Here is a 9,863-nt window from a genome sequence, read left to right on the forward strand (position 1 = left end):
AGAATTTTCTCCGATTAGTCTTAAATGTGCTACTTGCTAACTTCATGAAATGCCCCCTAGTCCTTCTATTATCCGAAAGAGTAAATAACCGATTCACATCTACTCGTTCAAGACCTCTCATGATCTTAAAGACCTCTATCATATCCCCCCTCAGCCGTCTCTTCTCCAAGCTGAACAGCCCTAACCTCCTTCAAGGTGTCCGGTGTTTATCAGTGAAGAACACAGGGGCTCCAGCAGCTCCCCTAACACGATACAGCAATAAGCTCCAGAATCAGGGAAGACGATTGGAGTGCAGGAGTCTACTAGGAAAGAACAAACTGCTCCCCACTTGGAGAGGCTGGCATCAGTGGTTACCACTATCCAGGAGGGAATTTCCAAATCCACACCCTGTCGTAATCTGGACACAGCCACCAAAGAAGACTGGACCGTGCTGAATCCGTCACGGCTGGGAGCCTGACGAGAGGAGGATCCAGAAGACCGTGAGGCCCGAAAACGACGATTCCCCCGGAGTCTAGACCTCTGAGGAAGAGAGTCTCTGCTCCTGGCCTGTCCTCTGGCAGCCTGTGGACCTTATTCTCTCCCACAGACTTAATCATGTCCTCCAACTGTTGGCCGAAGAGCAGCTTTCCCTTGAAAGGCAAGGAACTCAGCTGAGCTTTCGAGGAGACATCTGCCGACCAATTTCTGAGCCAAAGGAGCCTGCGGTCCGAAACGGCGGAGACCATTGTTCTTCCCGACGTGCGCAGGAGATCATACAGTGCGTCTGCACTGTAAGCCACCGCCGCCTCCAAACGACCAGCCTGAGCTGCGTCCGCTTCCGAAAGGCATGCCACAGATTGTAAGTGCTGCACCCAACGCAGGCTCGCACGCAGAGCAAAACTGCTGCACATGGCCTCCTGCACTGCCAGGGCGAAGGCCTCAAATATCTTTTTAAGCTGTACCTCCAACTTTCGGTCCAGCAAATCTTTTAGGGCCGTCGCTCCTGTGACTGGGATGGTGGTCTTTGTAGTGACTGCAGAGACTGCCACATCCAGCTTGGGTACCCTGAGCAGCTCCAGCGCGTCCTCCGGTAGTGGGTACAACTTATCCCTAGCGCGGCTGACTTTCAAACCTAGATCCGGAGTGTCCCACTCCCGGAACAAGAGGTCAGTGACCGACATATATGAAAGGGAAAAGAGCGAGCCGGACCTCTTAGACCTAACATCACGGGATCCACCGCTCCCGTACGCGAAGCCTCCTGCGGGACTTCAATTCCAAGCTCTTCCAGAATATTCGGGATAAGTGGACCCAATTCATCTCTCCGGAACAAGCGTACCACCTTGGGATCATCACCGTCCACCGCAGAAGCGCCTCCCTGCTTGGGCACCAGGGGCTGACCATCCTGGCCTGTGTCTACCCCCTGAAGGTCTTGCGGGGAAGGGTCTCCTCCATCAAACGAAGGCGAATCATCAGGACCTGCCACGGATCTGAGAGGGCGCTTAGATTTAGTATGCCCCCCACCAGTAGAGACTTGGGACGCTTAGGGGAGGAGGGAACCTCAGAGACCTTGCCCCTCTTGCGTTCGGATGCTCTCCGAGCCTTGAACATCTTGTGAAAAAAAGTCACCGAGTCTGAGGAGAACGACGAAGAAGACCCATCTGAGGCCCCCTCAGGATCACCATCCAAAGTATCAGCCCGATCCTCCTGCGACCTGCCCCCCTCCCTGGAGGGCCCCGGTCGCGGGGAACTCCGTGCCTCTATCGCGGCTCTCTCTGCATCCCTGAACGTTTTCAAAATGGCCTCCGTCCCTGCACTAAGCAGGAATGGATCAGGTGGCTGCGGCTGAGCTGTAAGCCTCCCAGGCTCCGGGCGCCGCAAAGAACTGCTGCTGCCACGGGGATTCCCCTCAGCGGACCTCCCCGAGGTCCCTTCACCTCCCGAGACACAATCTGCACAGATGCCGGCTCTAGAGAGGCGGGTGCGCGCCCTGCCACACGCAGAGCAGGCCGCACCACGAGGCATAGCCTCGGGCTACATTTAGCTCCGATCAACTGAGGTACGCGAGCCAAAAATAGACCGGGCCGCGAGCCGAAAAGCAGCGGTAGGGTAGGCAGAGAGGCGCTGGAGAGAACGCTGGACCAGCCGACCAGAAAAAAAACTCACTTTTACCTTTTTTTTTTTTTCCACAGTGCTCCGAAGGCTGTGCTGAGCTGCCTGCCGCGGGTGAGTGAGCCGGGCTCCCCGGTATCACCCGCCAGCTGTAGCAGTCCCCGGGTCTTCAACCCCCTGCTCTTTTGCCTCTGATACCAGGGGAGATGGTCCCACCAGGACCTGCAAACCCCCTGGGAGGCTCAAAGGAACTTGCTGCGCCTTCTGCCACTGTTTTCACAATCTCGAGTACATTTTTATTTTTTATTTCTTTTTTTTTTAAAGAGATAGAAACCTTCTAAGGCGCATCTACTGGCTTGGCCGGCTGGAGCTGGAGATCCTGATCCGCATCCGGTCCCTCAACAGGGGCTTGCGGAGGAGACTCGCCTTCATCCACCCCGTCCATATCTGAACTGTGCACCTGAAAGGAAAAGGACCAGAGAGGGCGTTTGGCCTTGGGGGCTTCCATGCCACTGTGTGACTTGGTACGCTTGTGGAGTGATGAAGCTCATGTCCCAGCCCCCAGCGATGGCGGGACCTCACGAGGTACTTTAGTACCCTGGCTCTTTGCTGCTTTTCGTGCTTTGAAGGCTTTATGCAGCAACAAAACAAAATCGGAGGAGAACGAGGAAGAAGACTCATCCGAGTCCTTCCCCCATTCCTCCTCTGAGGAAGAGATCTGCGCTGCCTGCAAATCGCCCCCCAGGGGCAGCAGAACCCAGCGAAAGAGGTGTCGGAGAGCTCCCCTCCCCCAGGGCAGCCTTCTCCTGCTCCCTAAACATTCGCAGTAAGGCTTCAGTACCTGCGCTGAGAAGAAAAGGGTCCTGAGGCTGCCGCAGCAATTCTGCCCTCCCAGGGTCCCTGTGTGCTCTAGAGCTGCTGCGATGAGATTTCGCCGGAATCGGCTTCCCCGAAGAGCCTTCCCCTTCCCGACAAGCACCCGGTGCAAACTCCGGCCCGCAGGCCGCCACCATGCGGCATGATCCCCGAGCTAAATTAGGATCGGGGCCCGAAAAAAGAACCAGCGCGACCAAGACAAACCCCCCCCAGGAGCTCGTAGGAACTGACAAGGACGGCAAAAACGGCATCGGAAGGAAGGAGGTCCGAAAGAGACCGCTAGGCCGGCTCAGAAATTAAATAAATCACCTCAGCGTTGTTTTGTCCTGTGTGCAGATATTCAGAGGGTGAGTGAACCAGGCTCCCCGTTATCAGCCTCAGCCGCGGGCAGTCACAGGGCTCCCAACCCTCTGCTCCAGACCCTCTGTTACCAGGGGGGGATGGTCCCACCAGGACCTAACAACCCCCTGGGAGGCTTAAAGAGATATCTTCTCTCTTTTTTTTTAAAGATTCCCTAAGGAACGAATACCAGCAAAACTAAAAACCTAACACTAAACACAGACTAAAGGTTTTTGCACCTCCACCATCTGCTGGAGACAGAAAAATACTGACAGACTCTAGGTGGCACCTCAGGGGTATAGGACGGAGTCTGTTAAAACTTCTCTGTCTCCATCTGCTGGAGGGGAGGCAAAACCCAGGAGTCTGGACTGATCCGGGTACGTACAGGGAATCTCCATCACAATGAGACTGTTCTCCCCAGGAAAACAGAAGAATGAGAGTTTCTTAAAATATGCCCTTTGGATTCTCTTGTATCCCACCTCACCTCTCTCCCAGAGCTCTCAATGCCCATCCTGAGAGTAATTCAAGAGCTAGGCAGAGAGGATTGTCGTCTCAATAAGGGTGACACCTGGTGGCCAGATTTATGGCCCATGATTGCAGGTCACCAGGGGGAGTCTCTGGTACATGGCCCCCAGTGACCAGACTAGTGGTGGGATCTCTTAAAATAGAGGTAAAAATCTCCAGGTCATTGTGAGTTAAGGCTCACGGTGCCAGGACCCCAGCCCCAGTTCTCAGTGAGCTGGACAACCTGCCGGCTCAAAATAGAAGACACATCTAACACCCAGGCACCCATATGTACACAGACGTGAGGAGGCCAGGGGCTGGGTGCATGTGTAGGAAAAGATCAGGTGTGTTCAATAAAAGGGGAATGTTGAAGAAGGTTAGGTGTGTTTAAAACCACCCTTCAGGATTTTTGTTTCATATAATTTGATGCCTGTTGTATGCTTTAATTGTTATGAACGTGTGATTGGTATGAGTGTGGTGTGTACGGAGTATATGGTGTATTATATTTTTAATTGCTTGGGGGGGGGGTTAACAGCATGTGTATGATTTCTTTGGTAAGGAATTAATAAAGCAGAAGGGTTTTGTAATAATAATAGAACAATTTTTGACATATTAAGGCTGTGGTCCAGAGTAGTATATATTATTTTTGTTTGCATACATATTATATGCATATAAAATAAAAGCTTAGCACACATATAAAAGTGCACCAGAATAGATGCATGTACGCACACGCAGTAAGGAGGAGCTGTAAGGAGAAGCAGTAAAACTCGCCTCCTTTCCAGAAGTCCTGAAAAACAACCAAGATTGTATATTTAGTTTAAATCTAATTTTCCAGCAGAATCTGCCTTCCTAAGATAAAAAGCTTTCAGTACCTGATAGGAACCAGCCAATGTTGAAATCTCAGGCATTTATCAGCTCTGGGTTTTTTTTGTTTTGGCAAAATCAAATAAAGGTTGTGTGTGTGTGGGGGAGGTGAAGTACGTGGGGAGGAGAGTGGCCTGGGATATAGAGAGAGGGGAAGGAGAGAAACGATCCTAGAGATACCGAGATGGAATGATTCAGACCTGTTGCCTGTCCCCTAACCATCAGTGAAAGAGTTCTATACAGTCTTTTCTAGGATGGCCACCTTACCCAGGATCAGCTGAATAGGATGCTGATCCAGTGCATGCTAAGATTCGCAGTTCTGCCTTTCTTTGGGAAATCAATGGGAAAAGCAGAACTACAGATCGATATAAGTAATGGGGCAAAGCCAGAACCGTATCAGCCTGTTCAGTTGAGCTGGGAGGCAACCCCAGTACCCACATTGGGAGAGGAGTGTCGGTATGATGCAATTACTTTGTACAATGCATGGAGAAAGCGAAGATCCTTAAGTATTGAGAAACGCAATCACAGACCAAGAAAATGTGGTAGAAAGATACAGAAATAGTCCCAGTTGTACTGGGCACCACAGGCCTGATTAAAAAGGACTTCCAGACACTGCTGGCTATGTTGCCTTTGCTTATAAGATCCTATAAACTCCAGAAGGAGGCAGTTTTTGGCACAATGCAATTATTAACAAGAGCACGAGCAGTGTATTTGAGAGACTCCTGTCATAGTATGCACAAAACAAGCCCATTTGGCAACACTGCCCCGTAAGAGCATGCCATGGGGATTGGAATTCGCATCATTGGGCTCCCTCACCTCTGCCTGCCGTTTATTCCCCCCTCAGTAATCTGGGGATAGGACAATTCCCTGGAGCCCAGGTCTAAAGGAGTGTCCATACAGGGTTAGATTAACGGTAAGGGTAAACTGTAATGGGAGTAGAGGGACCAAGGCATCCTTAATCTATTCCTGTCCCTTCACACACCATGGTGTGTGAAGACACAGAAGAAGGTGCAGCTTCACAGTGAGGCCATGCGATAGTTCTATCGTCACAGGGACAGTCTGATCTAGGCCTTTTTAAACCCTACTGCATGCATTCATTTGCAGTTTAGGAACTACAAGTGCCAGCATGCAATGGGGGTAAAAGCAGGCCCAGCTCAGCTACTCCTTTCTGACAAGGAGCCATGCTTCCCAGAATCCTTTGCAATTTTGGGCCTGCTGTGTCCCTATTTGTTTGCATGTCGCCAGGCCTAAGCCAGCCCCTCTGTCAGGCTCCCACCCCCTCTCCTCAGAGCTGGACCCTCTCCACCAGCACTGTCGTGGCTGCTTAGTAGACTGTGAAGGCTTTGTTTTTTCACTGATTTCCCCAGGTCTGCAAGAGGCTCTGCCCGCAGAATGCCAATGAGGGAAGTTTATCCTGGGTGGACGTGACCTGCTTCCTAACTGTGGCACCCTTGGGCAGGATCCAGAGAGCCTGTGCCCATTCCTTTGAGAGAAAACCTGGCATCACTCCCTCTGCCAACCCTGGCGTTACCCAGAAAGCAGAGGTGTCACTTTCTCAGTGTTTCCTCCTCTGCCAGCTCCTTCATGTCTCTCTCTCTCTCTCTCAATATTCTCTTTTTCTACCTCTTCTTGTCTGTCTCTGTCTCTCCTGATGCTCTCATTTCTTTTATCTCCCCTATCTATCCAGCACGTTTCCTTCCTTTCTCCTCAGAGAGAGAGAGAGAGAGAGAGACAGATAGAAAGGCAGAAACCCAGGTAGAGGCGAAAGGAAGGAAACTTGCTGGATAGATAGGGGAGATAAAAGACTTTCTGTCAGTCCTCTTTCTGCATCTATCTGTCTCTCCCATCTTCTGTTCTCCTCCAGGAGGGAAGGGAGGATGTCTGCTTGACAGCTGAGAGCCTATGTCCATTAGAAAGCTGGAGATTAGCATATGGAAAATATACAAGGATTATGATTTGAGTTTATGAAGGGAGGCAGGGGGTATAACTATGATAACCAGGTCAATGTCATAAACCACTATTGTATATAAGGCTGTACTTTGGTTTATCCTAATAAAAACAGGATCACAGGTCTACATATCCAAATGGGCATATTCCTATAATGGTCCTTTCTCATCTGAAATGCTTTAGTAACTTTACATTCCACCGAATGTGTTAATCCCTCCCTGTTGATTTATGGAGGCTTCCGACTTCTTTTAGAACCGTACATATTCTGGAACACTGTCATCTGATGCCATCAGACACCATACAAGTGCTGTCTGGGGGCAGCAGGGACCATGAGAAAGGAGGGGAATACTCACGCCGTCTCGTCGTTCTGGAACTCCACCTTCCCCATCATGTCCTCATAATCCTCGCTGGCCTTTGCAGTGCCCTCAATGGTTCTGAAGGGAATAACCACTTTCCCTCTTGCGCCGGAGGTCCTCATGACCTTCACCCGCATAACCCCAATGCTCTCGCTCACACGGGTGGAATCGCTCTCAAAAGTAAAGATGCCAGCATGGTCATCATCAAAAATGGTGACCGTAGCTGTCTTGGCAGTACCCAGACAGGCCTTGGGTGGTGCCTCGTTAGGCTCTGTTCTCCCATCCATCCACAGAATCCGGACATTGCTTAGGTGAACATAGAAATACTCGTCCTCTTCAAATATGTCATCATCAATAATGCCAACCGTGATCTCCTTTTGGCTCTCTCCAGGCTTAAAGACCAGGGTGCCCTCAGCAAACTCATAATCTGAGCCAGCATTGGCAGTGCCATCTTCTGTTTTGAAATCCACTTTGACAGTGTGATTGAGATCACCACCTTTGCGGATGATAGAGAGCACTAAGGAACCACAGTTCTCGAAGCACTGGTAGTGAGATGGTTCAAATAAGACTTTGGTCACTCGTTCATCCTCGTCCAGACGGACCTCCTGCATGCTGATGGCTTTTCGCGCCTGGTCGGCGGCATGTTTCTTAAGGATGTTGCCAGCACCAATCATCATGCGTGTGGCTTGGATGCGGTAGAAGGCCCGACTCTTCTGCTGCTGGATCAAAACTTGGTAGTTGGCCATCTCAATGAGCTGCTCTATGTCCTTCTCTGGATACTTCTGCTTCATGTCCTTAAATGTGCGCGCCATATCCCTCCTGGCCTCATCCTCTTGGTCCTTATTGTCTTCTGGGTTGACAAGGATCCCATCCAAGGCCTCCTTGTGAGAATTGTCCATTTCGATGTCCAATTTGGGGAAGTGTTCTTCTCCTTCTGTCTCAATGATCAGCCCCCGGTTCTTATCGGTCCAGTATTTCTTATGGACATACTTGTAAAACAGAAGCCTCCGATCTGCAATCCAGGCCTGGACAACACAAATAGGGAAAAAGAGGAAAGTCAGAAGCCCCTCCCACACTTCCACCACTCCAGGGGAGAACCAGGCTAGGATCAGGTAGAGCCAGATATAGGCAAAGATGCTCCAGGCTGCTGTGACAAAGAAGACCCGCAAGTGCTTAATCTTGCGTGTCTCGCCTTCAGGGACCACATAGATGCAAATGGCAATGATGACAAACATGTTGAAGGCAGCACTGCCCACGATGGTGCTTGGGCCCATGTCCCCCGCCTCAAAGTTGTGTCCAACGATTTCAATGATGGAGAGGAGGATTTCAGGGGCGGAGGATCCCAGCGCCATGAGTGTGAGGTTAGAGACGGTCTCGTTCCAGATGCGTATGGTGGTGGTGCTGGTCTCCCCATTGGGCCTCTTGACGGTGATCTCCTTCTCCTGGGAGGTGATGACCTCAATGGACGCCATGAAGCGGTCAGCGATGATGGACATGCCCAGAAACATGTAGATCAGTGCCACAAAATACACAATGGCCCGTGCCACCTTATCACCCGCAGAAGGGTTCTGTGGAAGCCAGACGGGCAGAATAACCCCCTCCTGACATTCTGTGACACTGTGGCAAGAGGTGCTAGCATTCTTAGTGTCTGCCTCGATGTCAACTTCCATCTCAGCCAAGTGGCTATGGAAAAGGAGGGCGAGTATCAGTAGGGTCATTTGCCAGCAGGAGGGGTGCAGCGGGCAGGGCATTATGGATATCTTCTGTCTAGAAGGGAAGCAGAGGAAAAATGATAAAAGACTGAGAGGATACAACCATTTGAGAAGAATCATAGCCCATCAAAAAGGAGAAGGTATGTTAGCCAAGGAAACTCTTCCATGGCTAAAACACCTTTTCCTCACCCCTTCTACTTTCCAATACCATTTCAGTCCCACACTGGCAGCTTCTGTTAACTTCTATTGTACGTCATAAGAGACAACACCTGTGGCTCTGTTAACTTCTACAATGCACCATAAGAGACATCATTGACAGCACCCACTAACTTCTATTATAGGCTGTAAGAGACATCACTGAAAGCACTTATTAACTTCTATTATAGGCCATAAGAGACATCTCTAATGCTTATTAACTCTGCTGCCTCATTCAGCCTTTATCTGTGCCAGGGTGGGTGTAACGACGAGAGCTTCCTGCCAGTCTGATCTCAGAATAGCTGAATGTGTGCACGTGGGATGTGCAGCTTCCACTGCCAAGGGATTATTTTTAAACACAGTCAAAGTACAGGAGGCTACAAAGGAAGAAAAGAGAGGAGGGAAAGGCATTAATTGGCAAGACAACCCTATTCCCTACCCCATTCATAGCCAATCCTGTCCCCTACCCCATTCATAGCCAAACCCTAATCCTACCCTCTACCTCATTCATAGCCAAACCCTAATCCTGTCCTCTACCCCATTCATAGCCAAACCCTAATCCTACCCTTTACCCCATTCATAGCCAAACGCTAATCCTACCCCTACCCCATTCATAGCCAAACACTAATCCTACCCCCACCCCATTCATAGCCAAACACTAATCCTACCCCCTACCCCATTCATAGCCAAACCCTAATCCTATGCCCAACCCTGTTCATAGCCAAACCCTAATTCTACTCCCTACCCCATTCATAGCCAAACCCTAATCCTACCCTCTACCCCATTCATAGCCAAACGCTAATCCTACCCCCTATCCCATTCATAGCCAAACCCTAATCCTGTCCCATACCCCATTCATAGCCAAACCTTAACCCTGTCCCCTACCCCATTCATAGCCAAACCCTAATCCTACCCCCTACCCCATTCACAGCCAAACCCTAATCCTACGCCCAACCCTGTTCATAGCCAAACCCTAATTCTA

General features: G+C 50.3%; 1 protein-coding gene across 1 annotated transcript in view; it reads right to left on the reverse strand.

Annotated features, from left to right (window-relative positions):
* The window catches only part of LOC115098276 (sodium/calcium exchanger 1-like), a 62,571-nt gene extending 53,840 nt beyond the window's left edge, over positions 1-8,731 (reverse strand). The window contains exon 1 of the mRNA XM_029614784.1: positions 6,972-8,731. Coding sequence (XP_029470644.1) covers positions 6,972-8,725 — 1,754 coding nt within the window. The 5' untranslated portion in view covers positions 8,726-8,731. The remainder of the gene's footprint in view (positions 1-6,971) is intronic.
* Positions 8,732-9,863: the final 1,132 nt, after the last annotated feature.

Source organism: Rhinatrema bivittatum, chromosome 8, assembly GCF_901001135.1.
Source record: "Rhinatrema bivittatum chromosome 8, aRhiBiv1.1, whole genome shotgun sequence".
In the NCBI taxonomy this organism is placed as follows: Eukaryota; Metazoa; Chordata; class Amphibia; order Gymnophiona; family Rhinatrematidae; genus Rhinatrema; species Rhinatrema bivittatum.